Consider the following 23,539-nt stretch of genomic DNA (forward strand, 5'->3'; position numbering starts at 1 on the left):
GTATTAATATGTATATTGACTTCTCTAAATTGAAGCCATTATTCTTAATTAAGTACTACTGCAATGACAATACTCAAAGTTTTTAACATAAAAGTTAACTTTTTTTGGTAAAACTACAATTTTGTTAGCAATTACTGCCTAAATGTATATTAATGTATTAGCAGTATTTTTTGAGGTAAAGTTGCTGTGATATTTAATGTATGTATAGAGCGTGAGAGAAAATGAAGGAGTACCAAATCAGTTAGAAATAGAATTTAGCATTAGGTTAGTTTTGAAAAATGATGTAATATATGGGTTCTAGCACATCCCACCATAAAAACTGAAGGAGATAAGGTATGTATAACCTGTTTAATTTGGGATAATGGATATTTTGGACTAATGTTGACAAAGTAAAATACATCTTAGGACTAGTACGTACACCTGTGACATATGGATTGGTGGTAGGAATGAAAAACTAAACTGTATAGTTTACACTCTGTAAGCCATTTTATAATGTTCAAAGATTAGGTTTCATTATTGATACTATTAAAGACACAATTTTTCTGAACAGTGATGGGTCAAAACATTTTATTGGATTATTGAATGTTAACCCAGAACATGTTTTGATTCTTGGATGTACATAATAATGACATCTAACTTATTTACTTTCTTGTTTACATGTGGGGGCTTTTGTTTTTCAAAATTATTTTGTTAAAAAAATTCCAATAAAGATTTATTACTGTTATCCCTTATCTCTTTTATTCTGTTTTTAGCTTCTGCTAAAATTAAAATTTTAAGCAAATTTGATAATTTTTCAAAAGAATGATTTTTATTATTTTCTCAGAAGGTACCATTAGATAACTCTGCTACTTACATTTTAACTAAAATAAGTGTCTTTTAAGAGTTCATATTGGTAACAAGCTGATGTTTGTGAATGTTAATAAGCCTAAGAATTAGTGGTTTCACATTCAATTAATGTGATAATCTCTTTCCTAAAATTTCCAGAAACTAAACATTTTGAAGTTTTATTTTTAAACTTACAAATCTCCATGATTTCTTCCACTTACCACAAAGACTTTTGAACCCAAAAGATAGTCATTTTTATTTGGCTATATTTGTAAAATGTTCTGGTGACAGTTTTCACAATCACTATAAATTTGTAATATTACCATATCCTTTGCTAAAATAAAACAGTTCCTTTTGGGCCCTTTAAGAATAAGAAATGAGGATTCTTCTAGATTGAGCTCAGTGGAAATATTGATTTTTGTAAAAAAAAAAAAACTGCTTTTTCTAACTTCCCTTTTTTTGGTAAAAGGATTTATTTAATAATTATATTCAAGCAATAAGAGATTGCCCATAGAAAGAGAATAAAAAAGTATTTCTGTTATTGAAAAGGATGCAGTCCAGTGTCACATTTTGCTACCAGATGAAAAAGTCATGGATGGGGGAGATTTCAGAGTACCAGAGAAGTAGAATATGATACAAAAATGTCAATGGTAACACCTGTTCTTAGAAAACATAACGTGACCATCTGTTAGATGATTCTGTTGCACAGACAGTGTGCTCTGGGGGGAGTCTCTGGTTATGGCAGGGGCCAATGGAAAGGGGCTCAAGTTTGAGACCCTATAGGTGAGAAGGAGGAAGCTGGCAGCCTATGGGCTTTGTGTTATTTGACCTGCACAGTGATGTCTATTTTGTCAGTGGCATTTTAGTGCCTTTAGAGGAAACCTGGCACTCTCTCTTTGGCCAAATGTACTTTCCCTACAAGCCCAGTTACCACAATTCTCAGCTGATCCCTGTGGGCCTAATTTAAATATGTACTCTTAAACATTTTATGTTAAAACAGGGTCTGCCCAGGTCTGCAAAGAAACCTATGATAATGTTCCCTGATACTCTGCATGAAAAGGTTTTTGCAGCTTCAGACACACAGATCAACTTTCCAGTTTCCTGTCTGTAGAAGTTGAGTCCCATAAAGAGACTCAAAACCATTCTTCTAAGCTTAGTTCCTTTAAGAGTCAATTGAATTGGCATTGCCTTAGAGGAAGTATGATTTCAGGTACCCTTCGAACACCACACCTCCCCACAAGTCCCCCAACAACTTGAAAATACACACACACCCTCATCCCCAAACACTGAAAATATTTCTTTGACTAGATAAATCCTTTCCACCATTAGAGATGGAAAAGTAAATTATATGAATGAGTTTGTCAACCACCTCTACTAGGTAAAGTTGAATTTACCAGTTGACATAAAGGACAAACATCTCTTCATTTTAATAGACCACTCCACTGAATTCCTAAGGACTTACCACTGAGGAGCTTACAAGGACATAAGATGGAGAGACTGTATGGCTAAAATTAGCCTTTGCTATTTATTTAAGGTATAAACATTAATTCTGCACAGTAAATGACATTTGTCATTTGCTAAATTATAATTTAGGATTGTAAATAACAACCATTTTCTATTAAAATTTTAATCTATATTAAAATATCACAACATAGGTAGAAAATAGTCTCAAAACTCAGTACAAATGAGTTAATAGTAAATGCTAGTATATTTACAACTAACAGATGAATATCTAAATGAGTAAAGAATTCCTATTTCAATATTATTCATTAAATATAATTTCTTTTAGGGAGAAAAATTAGTTCCCAATGCTGGTTGTGTCTAATTTTGAAAAGAATGACCTTGTGGATGAATGTCTGATAATATCTATTATGATCTAAACATATATATACATATATAGATAGATGATCTAAGTACATATACATGATTATTTTTGTTACATAAAGTCAGAATAAACATTACCAGCAGATTCATATTTAAAATGCAAAAAAAATCACTAATCTAGATTTATATTGCCTTACATTTGGCTTCTATTTGCAAGTTTCAAAGAGCATATATGCATTTTTGCATATATGTATACATGTATGTGTACATGATCTTGATTTTTTGCAAACTAAAGAATCCTTTCCCCAATTAATGTATGTTTTAAGCAGGTAAAGAAATACTGTGTTATCCAGAAAAGGAATTTGAGCACTTGCATTGCTGAATAATTTGGAATTTATTCTCAAAATTTTTATATTTGTTACCATTTGGATGCTAAGTATGTGCTTAGACATGGATGATTAGGTCACTGAAAACTATCTTTTGTTAATTAAATATCTGTCTTTGTTAGTTACCTATCAAATTTCTGCCCATCCAATTGATGGCGATTATGTGTGCACATACATATGTGATCTATGTAGATTATGATATATAAAAATGCTAGGTCTTTAGTAATATAAAAGGAGACTGAGGAGTATAATTTATTTAGTAAGCATTCTAAGTTAACAATAAAATGTGATCTAATTGTTTCCATTTTTTATATAAAATAAGTTAAACAATGGCAGCAAATTTACATTTGAAATGCAAAAAAAAGGTCACTTCTAAATTTCACACTACAGTTTGCTTCTACTTGCAAATTTCGAAGAAGTGCATTCTTAAAAGTTAAGTAAACATTCTTTGAATAAAATTCTCAGAATTAAAAAGCTCAATATATCAAAAGTTTTTGTATTAATAATAAATTGTAACAAATTGTACTCAAAGCCATCATCTGTTGTTGTGGGATCTCAGATGATTTTCTGGATTATGAGATTTCAAAGATAGATTACATTTTCAAATTAGGTGACACCCCTCATATTTGTAGTTACTGTTACCAACACACCCTTTCATTCATTTAACAAAGATTGCATGTCTACTATGAGCAAACACTTCCCCAAGCACTGCAGAAATAACAGCAAACAAACCAGGTCTTGTCCCAGCTCTTGTGGCTTGCAGACATGGTTTAGGGCTGAAGAATCCACAAAGCATATTTTCTATAGCTAAACATCAAAAAGGTAATTTTGGCAAAGAATTAAAATATCATGAATTAATGTTTCTACATATCTCCTTTGAAACAGTTCTTTGGGTTCTAAGCCATAAATAGCTTAGCTTCAAAAGTATCAGTTCTGATTGCAGCTTATTCCTAAATACAATGATAAAATTCTAAGACACTTCCAGTTCTTAAGTTCAAAACTTTTAATTCAAACAAACTAAAGCTGGTGGTGGTAAGTAGAACATTGATTAATGAATTTTCTAATTGAAACTTCCCTGGTGAAATGCTTTAAATATGTGACAGTACTGACTAAAATATTAAGATAATAGGCTTGGAAAAGAAACTTTTAAGCCAAAAGACCTATATGCATAATCATATGTCTGTGTGTGTGTGTGTGTCGGGGTGAGGGGGGGGAGAGAGAGAGAGAGAGAGACAGAGACTCCATTGTTTTATTCCTCTTAGTATCTTTGGCTTAAAATGTGTATTGGGGCTTTTGAGAATAATTATTTCACATAAAATAATTTATGTAAACCGATATAATTTAAACTGTTGGGTTCTTTTTTAAAAAATAGTAGTAAAGAAAAACTTCTGCTAAAGTTATTGGTATAAAATTATTTTTGAAGTCAACTAAGTAATTTCTATTTTTGTTGAGGAATAGAAAGGAATGAAAGTGGGGAAAAAAACGGTGATTGCACAATAACAAATTTTATCTGCATTCAAGATGCTCTTTAGAAATAGAAAATAAACTCTGATTCAGACTTGTTTTCACCCGTTTTTCTCTCTGCCTTCGGTTGCAAAACCAAACTCTTACTACTTCTTTTTCAAGATTCAGTTCTTCAGCCATCCGCATGATCTCTTGAGAGGAAGGTTTATTCTGTTCTCCAAAGTGTCTCTCCAGAGCATCTTTAGCAGCAATACTGGGGTGGGGTGGGAGTAAGGGGTGAAATTATGTTTTTAGTGAAGTTTTTGGCAGATCAAAATTAAGTTAGGTTGAACTCCCAAATATTAACTTGCAAAGGAAACTTAAGGACTCTGAACACACTTGCAAAGCACTTCAACAAGAACAAATGTACAATGTGTTAAATATTTAGATGTTTGTCTTAATGCAGGGTTAACGTTACCAGAGTCACAGGAAGCAATAAGTAGGGGTACCCAGGCCTTCTATGTTTATCCCACTTTGCGCCACCAGAGGGCACTGCGATCTTGAAAAGGAAATGAACACTTCCATAGGCCTTCCTAAATATCCCCCTAAAATCATTTAGGTTGTTTACAATAGGTGAAATGTGTAGTGAAAAAACCAATCAAAACAAAACCTATGTTTTAGCATTTCCTATGTGGGCCGCATAGAAACTACAAAAATATCAATGAAAAATCTTTCTGGGTTGAAATGTAAAAGGTAATGTCGAAATTTTAAGAGACTGAAATACTGATTAGCAGTGTTTCTATTTTTAATATCACAGATACCATAGATACCTTATTGCCAAAGCAAGAGCACGTATATAAGAGGACGGTAGAGACGGTCCCTCTTTTAGAAGTGATTGTTTGATTTCTGTATTTATCCAAAACTTCTAGAGCAAAAGTGTTCTTGAATCAAACAATATAAAATTTTCCATCAAACGTTAAAAATTATTTGCTCTCCATTTCTCACAATTAAGTTATTAAATTACACTTTTTAAAAACCTATCTTATTTCTTCAGTTGACTTTATTCACTTTACATTTATATGTTATGTTGCATGTCTATTACATTCAAATGCTCATTCCATTTATAAAATAAACATAATTTATAAAATATTAAAAAAAAATACCTTATGGTTGTTCTTCGTTTCCTTTTCCTTTCATTTGCTCCTACTTTTTCATTGTACAATGCTATAATGGAAAGGAGGCATAATTAGGAACACAAAGTAGATTATTTTTTTAACTATTACATTTGGGTTTTAAATTTTCTTTATAAAACAATGAAAAATTAAAATGTCATAAATTTTTGTCTTAAGTTTTTGCAATCTAAGTCGTTTTATTAATATATTACAGGCCCTGGAGAAAAATGTTAATGCAGAAATAAATATGAATTTAGCAACTATACATAATATCCTCACCTTACTTTTGTTGGAACACTTGGTGTGAATGCTTTCAGACGTTTCTCTTTATCCAGCTTTGACGGTAGTATGAGTGATGATTTTATCTCATTAAATTGCTCATCTAGCAATTGTTTATTTCACTTACTTTGAAGATTAGTGTGTACAAATGGGCTGTGTACACTAATATTATTTTTATTTATTTATTTTTTTATCTTTTTTTTTTTTTTTTGAGATAGAGTCTCACTCTGTTGCCCAGGCTAGAGTTCCATGGTGTCAGCCTAGCTCACAGCAACCTCAAACTCCTGGGCTCAAGCGATCCTTCTGCCTCAGCCTCCCTAGTAGCTGGGACTACAGGCATGTGCCGCACCGCCATGCCTGGCTGATTTTTTCTATATATTTTTAGTTGTCCAGATAATTTCTTTATATATTTTTAGTAGAGACAGAGTCTCACTCTTGCTCAGGCTGGTCTCAAACTCCTGAACTCAAACGATCCGCCTGCCTCCGCCTCCCCAGAGTGCTAGGATTACAGGCGTGAGCCACCGCGCCCAGGTCTGTGTACACTAATATTAGATTATAAAAGTGATTCACGTACAGTTACTTCCGTATAGCACACAGGGAAAAAATCTAAATATACTAAAAAATAAATATTTCACCAGTTCACATTGATGCCATAGTATCCAGAAAGCTTTCCTTATGTAGCTTATTCTCTCCTCAGTAAATTCTTGCCAAACTTACATTGGCCTTCCTTTTTTTTTTTTTTTTTTTTTAGTGTGATATCACAAGATACTGGTTTTTCATCTCAAAAAGAAAAGGACAAAAAACTCCATCAAACCTCCCACTTTAGCATTAGTCCCACCAATTGAAGCCATTTTTTTTTTAGGTTAAAATATAGCACAGCCTTCAGAGCTATAGCTTTAGTACCTCCTACTTGCTCAGCTTCCTCCAGCCATTTGGATAATATTGCTTTCAGTTTGCATGCATTTTTAAAGCTGAGCTGCAGATTTTCAAATCGGCAGATAGTGGTTTGACTGAATTCAGAGCCATGCACAGCTGCCAGGGCTTCCCCAACATTTGTTTGGGTGTATCCTGTGAAAAGACAATAAAGATGTTAGCTCCAGCTTTTCAAAAAGCATTAATTTTGGTCCATTATCACACAAACCTATGTATTTTCTTTGTCAATTATTAAATACTGTTTTTTAATCATATACTTTTGGCAAATTAGAATTATCTAGTAAGGTTCAGTGTAGGATTGTCCAGTACTTCTTCAAGTTAATAAATTACTTTTTTCTGAAAGTCAAAAGAACTCAGATAGGAACATCTGCCATTCATAATATCTAGCCAGGCTAAAAAGGTGTGTCCTGAACACTTTCTGAGACACTTAAACATTCTTGCTCTTTTTCTCATTATCATTAAATATCTGATACATGCTCAAAAATCTTTAATATATTAATTATAATGCATGAAATATATGGCAATATATCATAAAATTTTTATTTCAACTGGAGGAGTAAAAATTCAACTATATTGTTGAGTATCAAATAAAACTAAGAATTATGCTTAATTTCCCTAAAATCATGTTTATTATGAAACTATGATCACACATTCCATGTATACCTCTGAATACATTTATTGTATTGTTTGGTAATGGTTCTATCTTCAGACAAAGGTCCTTATTGATTTTCCCAAACATTTTTAGAGGACAAGCTGAAATAAACCATCAATATATAATTTGAAACATTCATAGCAATATAAATAGAAAATTGAAAATGAATGTTATAAAGAAGCCTACTGCTATGTTTATTACATGCAATAACTACGTATTACTTTAGGCCCTAAGGCTACATACCTACATATATATATATAAACGATTACTTATGATGGCCATAAATAAATATTATTATAAAATTACCTATGGTTCATTCCCCAAGTGCAGAGGTTTGAACTATCATTTCAATCTATTAAAAAAATACACAACTTCATGAATTTTAACCAAAGTTAATTGTTATAGTATTTTATATTAGAAACAATGAGCAAACTCTCAGACAGTTCACAGAAAAGGAAATACAAATGATTGTCAAATATATAAAAGAATGCTTTTCACTCTGCACTCATAGTAACATAAATTTAAAATGAAACTACAATGAGATACCACTTTGACTAATTGCAAAGATCCAAAAGACTAATAGCATAATATTTCTCAATCACTACATATTTATTCTATGTTCCAGTCACACTGTTTCAGATGCTGGGGATACCATTAGTGAGAAAACAAAAAGAAATTGATAAACAAAAATCTTGTGCCTTCATGGAGTTTATATTTTCAAGGTGGTATAAGAGATACTCACAGTGGTAGTAAAATTTGGTGCAACTTCTATAGAGACCAGATTGACAACATTTATTAAAATAACAAATACATGTACTCTTTGATCAAGCAATTGTGCTTCTAACATTTTTCCTACACCTATATTAATATTTACATAGAGGCAAAATGACATTTAATGGGGCTAATTACATGGTTTAACATCGTAAGATCAGAAATCACCTAAATTCCACTAGTAGGGAACTGGTTAAATAAATGGTAGTATATTCATAAGGTGGAATTTAACAGCTCCATAAAAGAAAAAGATCTCTAGAAAAATTAATACTGAAATCTCTCCGAAATACATCTGTATGAAGCAATATCTATATTTGCTTATATATGCACAATGTGTCTCTAGAAAGATACAAAAGAAACTAACAACAATTAAAAGGAAGGACAATCAGAAGAGATACATGTCACTTATACTCTATCATTTTTTTAATCATGAATATATTATCTATTCAAAAGTTCAAATAAAATATAGGTAAAAACGGGCACATCAAAACTAACCTTGATGTGGGTAAAATTGGGAAAAGGTGCCATCAGTTTAAAAATCTGTGTATTTTGACTATTAAGAATTTATAAGAAAATAAAGGCTTTTGTAGAATTGTTATAATTTGACTAACTTAAGTCCACAGTAGAGATGTAGACTGAGAGCTGTTTTAGACTTTTGAGTCAGATTATAAGAGATTTAACAGTAATAGAGTAAGGATTTGAAGACCAAGTTATTTGCCCCATTGCTCTTAATAAGCACATACCTAACTTAATTCTTCTCACTTTAAATTCATTGGCAAACTTTTCAAGTTCTCGGATTTCAGGAGAATCCATATCTATTGGCTCTTCAACCAATTTACTTTTCCGCCTGAGTTCCTGCTTGAAATCAGCAGCTGTGGGGTCCTCTGCCAGGAGAGGCTGGTGTATGGGAGGAAATCCATGACTCAAGGTGTGGTCAGGAAATTTATAAAGACAAGGGGTTAAACTGCCTGTGAGAAAAACAAAAAAAGAAAGGAAAGGACCATTTGTAATTATTCCTTATTTCTATACAGGGAACAGTTTTGCCTGCGAGAGCCCATTATTCTATAGACATTCTTAATACTTAAAAGTTACCTTACATTCAGTCTTCCAAAGGAGGAGTCAAAGTAGCTTAGTAAAATTGGAGTTAATTTGTCTTCCACCTACTCCAGAGCAGCAAAAGCAAAGACAATGTTAAAAGAAAGAAATAGGGGATTGGGAATAATTAAAACAAAAATAAGCAAATTCTCTCAGAAGTGTAAGTTTCCATCATTTTTCTCTTAAAAGACACCTATTCCCGGGAATCTGAGGTTCCACTCTAACCAGAATCTACACTTTGATCTCTGTATTCTTAAGTCATTGAACAAATAATGTGTGATGTTTGCTAAAACCAAGGCACTAAATGCTTTGGGCAAAATGCTGTCCTGGGAAGTTTTTTTTTGTGATTGGGAAATTCATTTTACAGTATTAAAAAGCCCCACTGTTTTATTGGTAAATGCTTGATTTTAATAGAAAATAATCACATCTTTTTTAATTTAACAAAGGTAGGTAAGAAGAGAATTATGACGATGTATAATACATTAAATTGGTTAAATAGATTTGAAGAGTGAATAGAAATTAACAAAAGGTAAATTTAAAATTTCTATTAAAAAGTTAGCAACATGCATTCTTGAAAAATATACCATATCATGGAATCACTTCTTGATTACTATTTAAGGAGAAGCAAAAGCAAGTGGAAAGAAAAGATGCAATTCTAGATATGACAGGTAATCACTCGTAAAGGATGAAGCCTTGTCTCTACCGTGCGAGTTAAATGACACATCACAAAACATTTAAAATGTTATGAAATTAAAAAGAAAATTACTTCCAGATTTTATTCTTTATTAGGAAAGAAGAATCTCTCTCAGTTGAGAAGCATAGGTAAGGGGATGACATCTAAGCCAAAGTCCAAAACATTTTGTTTCTTGTTTTCTTCATTGATATGCTACAATTTTTATTGGTAAAGATTTTACTTCAATTTATATTAAATGACACGTACAGTCAGCCCTCTGTATCCATGGGCTCCACATTCATGGATTCAACCAACGATGGCTCAAAAATATTTTTTAAAAAGCAACTAAAAAACGAATAAAAATAATGCAAGTTGAAAACTACATAGCATTTACATTGTACTAGGTATTATAAGTAATCTAGAGATGATTTAAAATTTTCAGGAAGATGCACATGGGCTATACACAAATACTATAACATTTTATATAAGGCATTTGGGCATCTGTGGATTTTGCTATCCTTGGGGATCCTGGAATCAATACTCCATGGACATCAAGGGATGACTATATAACCAAGACATTTTCATATAAAGATATTAAGTAATTAATCATTTTTCTTATAAGTATAAATGAATATTTCAAAATAAATTAGCATGAATACATGCAATCATCACTCCTGGAAATGTACTGAAAAAATACATTGAGTTCATGCTACCTATAATTTCTCCATAAATATATTAACAAATCAAAGACATGAGTAATAATTATTTTTGCCAGGATATATAAATCTTGCATTAATATATCAATATGTAATGAGCAAAGAATAGCGTAACTCAGCAAATTGTTGACTTGTATTATTTATATAAGAATATGTAATTATAAAGTGTACCCCATCTAATAGAATATATTACTTTTCTGAAGCAAAGTAAACATACTAATAAGAGATCAAAGTGACATAACAAATTTATCTGCTTCACAAATATGGAAAAGATTTGAAAGAAACTATTTTTTGCCTTGAAAAATCCATGCTACTCTTACAACCCAAAATTATTCAGGTTTACGTTTTAAAAAGTCAGCTATCTGCTTTATGCTTTAGTATGTAGTATATTGGTTGGAACAGAGAAAATTTTATAAAGCAATTGTATCAACTTTTAATTGTATAGCTGTTCTTTGAAAATGTTCTTTGAAAATATTCATTGTTTCTGGGGTTCATTTTTAGCTTCCTATTAGTGTTAGATTTCTGCTAGTTAAAGTAAAAGACCTTAATTATATAAAAAGAATACCAATGACATTTATTTTAGAATCTATTAATACTTAACATTTATCTCAAGACCTGTCTTTTGATTATGCTTTCAGAGTTGATTCTTACAAATATTAAAAAAATCATTTCTTTCTTCATTCTCATATATCAGACATTACTTAATACATTTATTAAAAATAATGGGATAACCTGAGAAACAGTAAAATCAAAAGAAAAAAGGCTACTGTTTGATTTTGTACATTTAATATATTTAAGAAACTAGATAATTCATTTAACCTATGTCAAATTGTTTATTTAACATAAATAATTTGTTGCATATTTTTACATAGTATTTCGTAAGTCTGAATTTGTTAACAACCTTGAGCATTATTTTTGATTTTTCTGGCCAATCATAACCATGCACAACTATTATAAAAATCTATGCAACACTTTATCCTGTGTTCATTTCACGTTTGTCATCTTACTTATTCTTAAGTAAACAAATGAGTTAGAAAGGATATATATATTTCCCACCAATTTACAATTTAAAAAATTTAAATAGAAAGAAACTAAATAACTTTCTCCAGTGCCACGATGAACTAACGATGCAGTTGAAACTAGAAATCAAGTCCAATAAGCGTCATGATAAACCACATCAAAATAATTATCTACTTTATTTTCCAGGAAGTCTATACTCAGATAAATGACTTTTCTTTAAAGCTTTTTCCTACAGTTAAACATATTTGGCTATATTGAATATTAGGTTGGTGCAAAAGTAATTGCAGTTTTGGACCCTGAATTTTAAATCATTATAACTAGGCTCAAACACATCTTTGTTAATCAAAATAGGAACCATTACAATCAACACATTTTTGGCCAATGAGAAATAAGTTTGTTATTCCTGTAGCATAAAAATCCATGCTTTGGAATTTGAGAAACTTGGAAACCATTTTCTGCATCCTGCTGGTTGTGGAAGAATTTTTCCTACAAAAAGGTGTCCAGATGCTTGAAGAAGTGGTAGCTGGTTGGCGAGAGGTGAGGTGAATATGGTGGATGAAGCAAAACTTTGTAGCCCGATTCGTTCAACTTTTGAAGCATTGATTGTAGGACATGTTGTTGGGCATTGTCATGGAGAAGAATTGGACCCTTTCTGTTGAACAATGTGGGCTGCAGGCGTTGCAGTTTCCGGTGGATCTCATCGATTTGCAGAGCATACTTCTCAGATATAATGATTTCACTGGGATTCAGAAAGCTGTAGTGGATCAGACCAGTAGCAGACCACCAAACAGTGACCATGACCTTTTATTGGTGCAAGTTTGGCTTTGGAAAGTGCTTTGGAGCTTCTTCTTGGTCCAACCACTGAGCTAGTCATCCCAAATTGTTGTATAAAATCCACTTTTCTTAACATGTCACACTCCGATCTAGAAATGGTTCATTGTTGTGTACAATAAGAGTAGATGACACTGCAAAATGATAATTTTTTTTGATTTTCAGTCGGTTCATGAGGCACCCACTTATTGAGCTTTTTCACCTTTCCAATTTGCTTCAAATGCTGAATGACCATATAATGGTCGACCTTGAGTTCTTCCGCAACTTCTCATGTAGTTGTAAGAGGATCAGCTTTGATGATTGCTCTCAATTGGTTGTTGTCAATTTCCCATGGCCGCCACTGCATTCCTCATCTTCAAGGCTCTTGTCTCCTGTGCAAAACTTCTTGAACCACCACTGCACTGTATGTTCATTAGCAGTTCCTGGGCCAAATGCATTGTTGGTGTTGTGAGTTGTCTCCACTGCTTACGACTCATTTTGAACTCGAATAAGAAAATCGATCAGATTTGCTTTTGGTCTAACATCATTTCCATAGTATAAAATAAATATAAAATAAATAGCAAGTAATGTCATTAGCAAAAACAAAGTATAAAGCGAGAAATGCACATTCAAATGATGTATAACCACATTTATTTACAAATGTATTCCAATATCAAACGGCAAATTTCCACAATGCTAAAACCACAATTACTTTTGCAACAACTCAATAAATATTTATAATGTATGAAATACACTTAAAATTTTCAGACAAAAATACTATAATTATTTTTTAAAGTATTAGAATTGTACCATCCCTATTTCCAGAAAATTGAGAATGTATTTTATATGTCATAAATACCATGGGAAGTGGACACCAAGGAAACACATTTGATCAGAGTCTATGATAAAGTACACAGAAAATGCTATGGTCCAAGGTTTGACATCCAGAGCAAGAATAAAAACATGATGTGTGATACATTTTTATTTTTCATTAAATGAAAGTATCCAAAATTATTTCAGGGTCACAATTTTCCTGGAAGTAACCCCGAGAAATTCATCGCAGCAGTTATGAGCACAGCCAAACAAACTGCTGTGTTTGGGGGAGTGTTGGGAGTGATTGGTATGGGATACACAGAAAGATATTTTTCAAAATTTTTTAAAGCCTAGATTCCTGAAAAAGAAAAAATTAGGAAGAAGATGAAAGATGTGAGTCACATGCAGCAGAGGTCTCACATGCTTTTTCTCAAACATGGATAAAGCAAAACTGTCTTGAGGCCTAGAGGGCACACACTTAAATAGCTGGGAAGTGCTTGCACACTCTCTACAGTCCGACGTATATTTTTACTTTGCAGATTAATCCACCAGAGCCTTTCTGACTTGCTGTGTTTGTATTTCTATGTGGCAGAGGAGGGAGAAAAGAAGTAAATCTTTTAAAGGAGGCAATGGGGGCCAGGGATAGGGCTTGCCTTGTAAGGCGCTGACTCAGTGCACCATGGCATGGGGCGATTGCTCTTTGTAGCATGTGGCTAGCTGACAGCATCTCAGGTTAGGGGAAGCACAGGAACACAGTAAATATACCACCCTTCTGTACTTGTAACATGCACAGGAACATGTATTTGAATATTTTTTCCCCACTTTTTCCACATGGGCAACAATTCAAAGCAAAGCACATATTGCAACTCTGATCTTTTTACTTTTATGCCTTGGTAAATCCTATTTATGTAGAAAAGGGGTCCACTGCCTGCTTTTGTAAATTCAGTTTAATTGGAACAAAGCCATGCCTATTTGTTTACACATAGCCTATGACTGCTTTTCGGCTATAATAGCAGAATGGAGTAGTTGCAACAGAGACTAACAAGTTTAAGACATTTACTGTCTGGTTCTTTACAGAAAACCGTTGCCAAACCTTAGTCTAGAAGGAAAATACATCATGTTACTGCTACTGAAAGACCTTTCATGAAATCAGGAAAAAGATCTTCAGAATTACTCCTTCCCTCAGAGTTGTTACAAGCAGAAGAATTTAGGGCCACATAAAACAAAACAAAGCAAGACAGGAAGGAAGAAAAGAAGGAAGGAAGGAAGGCAGGCAGAGAGGGAGGCAAGGGAAAAGAAAGAACCAAAGAAGTATAGAAAGAAAAAATTAAAAAGAATGAAAAGACGAGCTCCAAAGTAAACTATTTCTCCATATCAACTGTCAAACTGATTTCTGTTGCCTTCTGTGTTAGCCCAGGTGAAGAAGGCATTTTCAGGCACAACAATCTTTTATTATCCATTTCTCATCAAAAGAATGGATGCTCATCATCTTGGTTAATTCCCAAACATCAGATTTTTAAAAATTTTTTTTTCTTCTTTTTATTTTATTTTATTTCAATAGATTTAGAGGGTACAGTTGTCTTTTTGTTACAAGGATGATTTGTATGGTGAAGTCAGGGCTTTTAGTGTCCCTGACTTGAATAGTGTACACTGTACACGATAGGTAATTTTTTATCCCTCATTCTGCTCTCACCCTCCCCTCTTCCGAGTCTCCAATGTTCACCATACCACTCTGTGTGACTTGTATACCCGTCATTCAGCTCCCACTTATACGTGAGTATGCGTGGTATTTGTTTTTCCGTTCCTGAGATACTTCACTTAGGATATGACCTCCAATTTCATCCTAGTTGCTGCAAAAGGTAGTATTTTTCTTCTTCTTTTTGATGGCTGAGTAGTATGGCATGGTGTATCTATTATGTGTGTATATATATATATATTTGTGTGTGTGTCTGTATATATATACACACCATGTTTTCTTTATCTACTCATCAGCTGATGGTGCTTTCCTCTTAAAATTAATTTTTAAAACAAGGACTCTCACACCACTTCTTGGTTTGACCATTATATCATATAACCAGGCCAGGTTTAACATTCATTGCATGAGGTTGATTTGCTCAGTTTCCATGAGACAGAGGAAAGAGTGAACAGCCCAGTGAGATTGTTTCCTAAATTTCACTCTGCTTTAGATACTGGGGAACAGAAACAGTCTCGGACGCCCAGGAATCAGCGTTTTTAGGACTTTTTCTTGATATTTTGTTTTGTTTTGTGTTTATCTAGATGAAATTTTGAATAGCATTTGTGATTCTGTTTCCTATTGTTTGTACTGTAGTCTGTTGAATTATCTAAATTCTCAGGAGAGAAGGAACAGAAGAGGAATTTAGCTTCCAGTGTATCTAAAGAGAAGACTGAAAGAGAAAGTAGGTTGAATTGGTACAAATCTGCCACAACTCAACCCTGATAGGGTTTAGTACCCACCACAATTTAGATACGAAGAGATTGAAACTCAGGTGTTAAGTGACTTGAGTAAGGTTAGTAATTAGTTAATGGTGTAGCTAATTCATTGCTCCCAATTAATCCCTCTCTTTAGTTTGCCTGCATCTGGACTATTAAGTCCAGTGGATTCAGCTGACAATTAAAGTCCTCCCTACCAACCTGACAAAATATTAGCTCTATTCCCTTCATGTGGGTTAATTTAATAAAATGCTCCAACTACGTGTGTAAGCATCAGAGTATGGGTAATGAAATAACTATATTAAAATAAAGGAATTTCACATCATTTAGAGATATCATTCTTTCTATATTTTCACTTTTATCTAGACTATGTGTCACTGAACATGTCTGTGGTGTTGAGATGCTCCTTGGATTGTGTGAAAATGGCTGATTTGATAAATGCTTGGAGACTTCTCAGAAAATTCAAATGACATAACCAGGTTTTTAATGTGTATTTCATACGTTTTTTCTGTCATTTTCTAATTCCTGTATTTTGTAACTTAATTTGTGCATGAAGTGGATGAAGGCAGGAGAGTTTAGATTCTGTAAGAATTAATCTCCCATGAAGCAAATGCTAATACTGAATATATGTCAAAATATACACATTCTGACAAATTATAAAGCATATCGCAATTTAATAATATTCCTCTCAAAAAATATTCAAATATAATCTTTAAGCTTGACATGGTGAGATTTTCTTTCAGTAACAAAATATATTTAATTTTAAGACTAACATGATACCTCCAAATCCTGGTATAACCCTTTTTGCTCTTGGTGTCACTAAGCCAGGTTTTGAGTCATTTTAAAAGGCTTTTCCTGAGGCCTTTCCTTTTTAATTGTAATGATGAAGGGGTTCACAAAAGAGGGTTTTCTGAGTTCCTGCTTGAGGAAATGTATATCAGCAAACCCTGAGCTGCCCATTGACCTACGTTGGCCCTGTTGGCTCCAGTTCTGAGCAAGAAGGGTGTTAGAATTCTGGGGCTGGCTGAGAACTCACGAGGCCAACAACAGCATGTCCTCTTTGATTTGGTGGGGACGGAGGTGGTAGTAAAACCATCTTACGGTATTTGAGCAAGAGTTTATTGGCCACTGGCCTGTGACTGGTTTTTATCTTTGTGCCAAACTCTGTCAATTGACAGGGACTACCTCTGTGTTTGATTAAGAGAAAAAACCAAAAATGTATCTTGGTTCCTGGGACTCACTTCAAATAAACTGTAAGGCTTTTCCTCCAGGAAACAGCAGCATGTGTTGGTCATTTCCTGTCCACATAATCAAAATGTTGTAAAGGCCACAGCAAGCATTCCACCTTCACCTCCAGCAGCTAAGTGCATATATTTTACTATTTTATAATGAAACTAGTTCATCGTCCAGGATCGCTGTTCTCATTAACTGTGAATATTGATTAAATACATGGATCATAAATAATCAATTGCCAGAGAGGAAGAAAAAATATAGCTTTCCTTATTTCTTAATTGTTAAAAAAAAGACATCAGGATTTACAGGTAATTGTTAAAAACATCAGTTTTCATTTTACCATAATTGTGAGGTTATCAGTTTATTCAGAATACTCTTCATAGAATGTAAGAGAAGTTAATATTTTTCTAGAATATTGTTTTATTTTAAAGTTTTAATGTTTTATTTGGTCTTAAGCTGAGAAATTTTGAGAAATTAAATAATTGAAAAGTTAAATTCTTTGCTCCATTTTATTTGAAAGTTATAAGCACACATCCATGGGTTTTTTTCCCCTGCTTATCTGGATAATAACAAAACACAAGTCAGAAAATATTTCTCTAACATGTGATTCCTTTATCCATAATTTCTTTCAGTATCAAACATACACACACACAGATTCTCTCACACAATCTTAATTTATCACTAAGAGTTCTCGTTCTGCTGTAGCAATAAATATAAAAGATCAAATAATTTCTTTAAAAACAAACCAACAAATAAAAAAAATCTGTGCACAACAAAACTATGCACTGTTTAAAAGCATTTAAGTCTTTTATCTGGTCATGTCCTGAAATTAAGAGATGAATTTTGTGATGAGTGGATCTCATCAGCCAGATTTTCCCATTCCTCAAAAACCATGCTTCAATTCCTTCATGTAAGAATCATGAACATAGGTAGTTACGCTTGATATAGTGATGCTTTACTTATCCAGAGTAGAAAAGTATGTAGCTTCAATTACTTCAATCCCAGTTAAGACCCAAAAACAATTCAGAGAGGGCTTCTAAATCCTGAAACAGCTATCGCTAAAGCCCCTACCAATCAGGCTCTGCCTTCAGTCAGTGTCTTATTTATCTTTATAAGCCAAATGTCCAGAAGAAATATTGGGATGAGCGGGATGTTCTATAAATCTGTGCTGTCTATATGATAGCCACTAGCCACATGTGGTTATTTAGCACTTGAAATGTAGCTAGTGCAACTGAGTTTTAAATTTTATTTCATTTTAGTTATTTAAATTTAAATTTGAATATCTACATGGGGCCAGTAGCTACTATATTATTAGTGTAGGCAAGGCTGCCAATAGCACCAAAAAGTGACGACAACCAACAGTTTGACAATAGCTAATTCAAATAAAAATCATACAAAGCAAAAACAAGAATTAAGAAGCACAGCAGTTCAGGGTTGCATAAAACAGGGCAATTATGTATTACCCCTATGTGTCTGAGGGCGTCACAGATCAGGGAATATATAAATAAGTGGTGGTTTTAAACAATAATTTCCAAAGTTAAGAGATCAGAATTTTATGTTATACTCTGGTCATAATTCTCTCAGGCCCAGAAAATCCATCCAAGTGTCCCTAAATTCAACATCATGTATAAAGACAATTTTTCTTACCTGCCATCACTCCATAGGTTGATGGCTGGTTTCCATAATGACACGAAGGAACAGAATAATGAAGGCCCGTTGCTGTGTTTCCCAGCGTTTTCACCAAGGAATGTGTGCGCAGACATTTAGGAGTTTGAATCAAAGACAAAATATGCAAGACTGGTAAGAAAACTTATGGGGATTCAAGACACATTCATTTCATTTCAAAAATACAGATTTATGCCATTATTAAAGTTATATGCCTTTTATTTTATTCTCATTTGGGGGAAGTTCTCTGATGAGTGGGTTAAAACTAGGGGTCAAAGTTTGTCTCAAGTAATGAGATCATAAAGCATCAAAGTGGACTATATCCTTCATTAATTATCCTGCATTCTGTGCTGCCACTAGGAGGGGCCCCACGAAGGCATGACTGACCACTCTGGAGCTTGGCTTTTGAGGAGCTGCAGAATTCTTGTAGGTTCTACCCAACACAGACATTACAACAAACTGACTAGAGGAATAGTCTCTTACAATTCTTGCGTAGGATGGTATAAAGAGGTTTTTCTCTGGAAGAATGAATGCAGAAATGGGCGCATAACAGTCTGTACTTTTATTTATTTTCCTAACAAATTTCTTCCATCAAAGAGGAAATGGCAGAGCAACTAGCCTCCTATTAGATACAATCATAAATATTCTACTACGCTGAAGAGTGTTGTGACAATGTATGATCTATTTATGCTGATGTTGTAATCACAAAGTTTCATGTTTTCGGCATGCACACAATTGATTCAGCCATTCTAATGGTAAAGCTGGTCAAAAAATAAGTTCCATTGATTGTTGGGTGACTTGATATCCATAAAGCCTTATATAAACATCATTGTTCAAAACTGATTATATGCTTCCTGGAATCAATCTTTTTACTGAAAGTAAATTTGAATTACTAAAATTTATTGGGTTTTAAACACAAATCAAGATGATTAGAAGCATGAACAGTAAAACTACTTGTTAATGGTTAGCAGCATGACAATAAAACTATTTGTCAATGTTTCCTCATATATTTTATGTTTTCATTTTGCATTCATAACCTGAATATATTGGTGGATTTTCATAAATATAATATAATTACACTTTCTGGAATAAAGTACAGAATTAGGATCATTTGAGAATATTGATATTATCATCCAGTGATTAAGAACATGCTGTCTCTTCATAAAGTAAAATAGATTTCTTAAAAATATAGAACAATCTTTAACTTTTAAATATCTGCACAAATTTTCATTTTATGACTAACAAGTAGAAAGAACTGAAGTTATTTTTCAACATGATAATTACACATAAAAATCTTACTATACATTCCAAAATTAAACAAGTGTTCTCATTAAAATCGGTATTTCTAATTTCTTAGGCAGTTTGATATATATGATTATAATTTCATGGAAAAATTGTAAATCAATGCTGTTATCATTTAAAACATTTTTAGGTCATTTTCACTGATTATGAATTTTTTTCATTTCCAAGGTTTAAATAATTTTTGTTTTTCTGATTTTAGGAAGTTGCCTACAAAAGCCTAGTTTACTAAGTATGTTAATTATTTTTAAATAAATAAATAGGATTTTGAGACTAAAACTAGATCATTTTGCTAGCTCATTACCTCAATTCTAAATTTTATTTTCATGCTGGCCAAATTCTCTTCAAATATAGATTAAAGAAACAATGTATCATCCTCCTATTCCCCAGTGTATAGAAATATCTATTATTCAAAATGTATGATTAGCTGTGTGGTAATTGTTTAGATTTATTTATAATGTATATTTTTTATAAAAACAACTTATTGTATTTTCCAAATAATACGTTTGAGGATATTTCCATTATTACCTTTAAAATTATGGAAATCTTTGGTGGATGAAAAAATATCTCTACATTAAATGATTTTACCAAAGTCCAAATATCTGTTCTCTAGATTTTTTGAAATTCAGCAGAAGCTTTATGCCAAACTTGCATAAATGTTTGGAAACTACCTAATTATAATAAAAGATAAAGCTTAAATCCTTTAAATGGGAATATTAATGTATCAACTCAAATTTTGATTTCTGAATGTATAAAATTTTATTTCATTTCTAAATATGAGGCAGATTGCATTTAAAACTGATGAACAGTGAGCAGTATTTTGTTATTTAATAGAAGAAATTTACTGAATTCAAGGCTTTGTCCATTTATAAATCAGTTTGAAAAACACTTTATTTGTTATTTCATAAAGAATGAACACATTGGCACAACATGAGTACTTAGTTCACTGTGTTGAGGCGATATTTTTGAATTCTCAAGCTTGATTTTTATGTTAAAAAGTTATGTGAGGCGAATGTTAAAACTTGGTTAGAAGCGAAGTCGCTTCAGACTCAATCTTGAGAAAATTTAACTCAGTTCATGGGCTTTAAATGCTATATTACTTCTAGCTTTGATTCTTGAGTTTTATATTATGCTAAAAATGTAAGTTTATTAAAACTAATTTAATTATTTAATTCTTTAAAAACTATTGTTGGTATTGGGAATTCCTCAGCTGTGTTTAATATAAGGTTTATAATTGTTTTTAGACGGTAGCAAATGTAACCTAAAAACCAAATAAATCTTTAAGATAAAGAAGTAGCACCTTTTAAATATTAAATTATTTTATCATATTTATTTCATTTTGCTCCTTATTCCATAAACATTTCCATGAAAATGGCTTCAGATTACAAATACCCAAGCTCACTGTTTTATTATGTAGAAAACAGATCTTTTTTATTATAATAAAACAAACAATAATTTAAATTATTGCCCTTACTAATATTTATTTTGAAATTCTTAGGCATTTTGGCTTCTTTAATGTTCTTAATATTTAACTTAAAACAAATTAAATTAAAGTGGAAAAATAAAAGTAGCAAAGAGATTAACCAACAAGATTCAAAGCATCCATTCTGAAATCTTTAGGCCCAGCCATATGTAAACTGTCATAGGAGTCAGTACCTGTAGACATCACATTGGTGGCATGGTTGGAGACTGGTAGACACTCGGCGGCACTGTGATGCATTATCAGAGGCAGAGTTGCAGAAGCGTCAGAATTCAGAGGTATAAAAGTATCAGCTGAAGTAAAAGATTGGCAACTCATTCCCACAAGAGAGTAGAAAAATAAAGAGAACACTGCTCCCCAAATCAGAGTTTTATTATATTACTGTCTCAAAGGGCCAATTTAATTCTCAGTACCTGCATATATACATCAGAAAGGCTCTGAGGCACCAGGAGGGCGCGTGCTAGCATTTATACTGCAAGGAAATCCCTTTATACATGTTAATAGTCTTTTCCCAGGAGTATTGCTTTATCAATCTGAACCGTCTTCCTTTCTTACCCAGACATAATCCATGCCCAAGAAGGAAGCTGGTTCTGGGGTATAGATTGAGGCAACGAGAGAAATCTGAAACTTTATTTAACAACTTCAGTAGTTCAGACCTTTTAGAGAAGAATCAAGAACTTTGAAAAAGTGTCCCTCAAAGAAATAATGCTACGATGAATTGAAAAACAGTAGGTGTCTTTTTGCTACTAACACAATTGCAATTTTATAAATGTGAGAGGCTTTTCTTTTTTTTTTGATAACTTCTCATTAAATCTGCAAAATAACATGAAACAAAGAGAAATGCATACTAAAAAGTTTTAAGAAACTGAATATTTAAGTTTATACTGAGAGAAGCATGTAAGACAATATGAGAGTGAATATGTTGTCAATTACTGATTCATATTCAACAATGCACAGCTTTGAGAAACTATAACAACCAATTTAATTTTTATTATATTATAAATGGAAAATGGAAAAATATTGAATAAAATATAGTAATGTGTAAAGAAGATGAACATTATTTTTCCCTTGATTTTAATTTAATCATAGAGAACCAAAATTTAGTAAGCTCTTATTAGATGCTGACAATATTCCAGGCATTTCTGTATGTCATGCAAATCTCACGACACCTCTGTGAGTTATGAACCATCTCATCCTCAGTGAGCCAGACTGTGCTAGAAGGTGAGATCTTGGCCATTTTGCCACAGAGCCCGAAGTAAACATGGTAGCACTGAATACAAAATTCTGACACAGAATATACCAACATTATATAAGAATGAAAAATAATATATTACAAATAATTCAAAGATAAATGTCAGCATCAAGATTTTGTAACTATCATGATTTATATAATGAGTGAACTCAAGTACTATTTATAGAATGTATACCAGGATAATACAGCAAACAGAAGCAGCTAAACAGGCGTAGACATTACTGATAAATGAGGGCCACGCCACATTAGACTCAAATTTTGTATTATGGAATGTTTCAAGATAACTTGAATTGGTTGCTTGGTGCTAAGTTTAATGTTAATATTGACAAGAATACATTTTCAAAAAACTGGAACACTTTGTTAGTAACCAGCTGATACTTTGTAGGAAAGTATGTGAAAAGTTGCCCAAATCACTAGATGGTAAATGAAAAATATTTATTCTAAAAATGACCTATTTTTCCATTCTGATGTCTATATCTTTGAAGCTCTATTAGTCTTCTCTAATGAGAGAAGGTTTCAGTTAATCAAAAGCATTTATTACACTCTTGCAGAATTCTGGGAATTTTCAGACTTCACATATACAAAGAAGTGGTTTTTCAGTATGTTTATAAAGAGACTTTGTTAAGGAAATTAAATAAAAATAAGTTTATTCAGTGTCATGTATTTAAAAAATTAAGCTAAATGATATTTACAGAGAATAGAATCTGAAAATCACCCTTAATGATTTTACTATTGTTCTATAGTCAT

At 32.5% G+C, this 23,539-nt stretch overlaps 1 protein-coding gene across 2 annotated transcripts; it reads right to left on the reverse strand.

Moving 5' to 3' along the window:
- Window positions 1–4,006: 4,006 nt before the first annotated feature.
- POU1F1 (POU class 1 homeobox 1) lies at window positions 4,007–21,979 on the reverse strand. 2 transcript variants are annotated; one of them, XM_069472461.1, is made up of 6 exons: window positions 21,717–21,979; window positions 18,744–18,815; window positions 9,029–9,253; window positions 6,833–6,997; window positions 5,642–5,702; window positions 4,007–4,752 (listed from the first exon to the last, which is right to left on the reverse strand). In XM_069472461.1, exons 1-6 carry the CDS (start codon window positions 21,856–21,858, stop codon window positions 4,542–4,544), a joined length of 876 nt encoding a protein of 291 aa, XP_069328562.1. In that variant the 5' UTR covers window positions 21,859–21,979; the 3' UTR covers window positions 4,007–4,541. The 2 variants fall into 2 exon arrangements, with proteins under 2 accessions (XP_069328562.1, XP_069328561.1); XM_069472460.1 differs by having other exon boundaries at window positions 18,744–18,893.
- Window positions 21,980–23,539: the final 1,560 nt, after the last annotated feature.

Source organism: Eulemur rufifrons, chromosome 7 (genome assembly GCF_041146395.1).
Source record: "Eulemur rufifrons isolate Redbay chromosome 7, OSU_ERuf_1, whole genome shotgun sequence".
NCBI classification, from domain to species: Eukaryota; Metazoa; Chordata; class Mammalia; order Primates; family Lemuridae; genus Eulemur; species Eulemur rufifrons.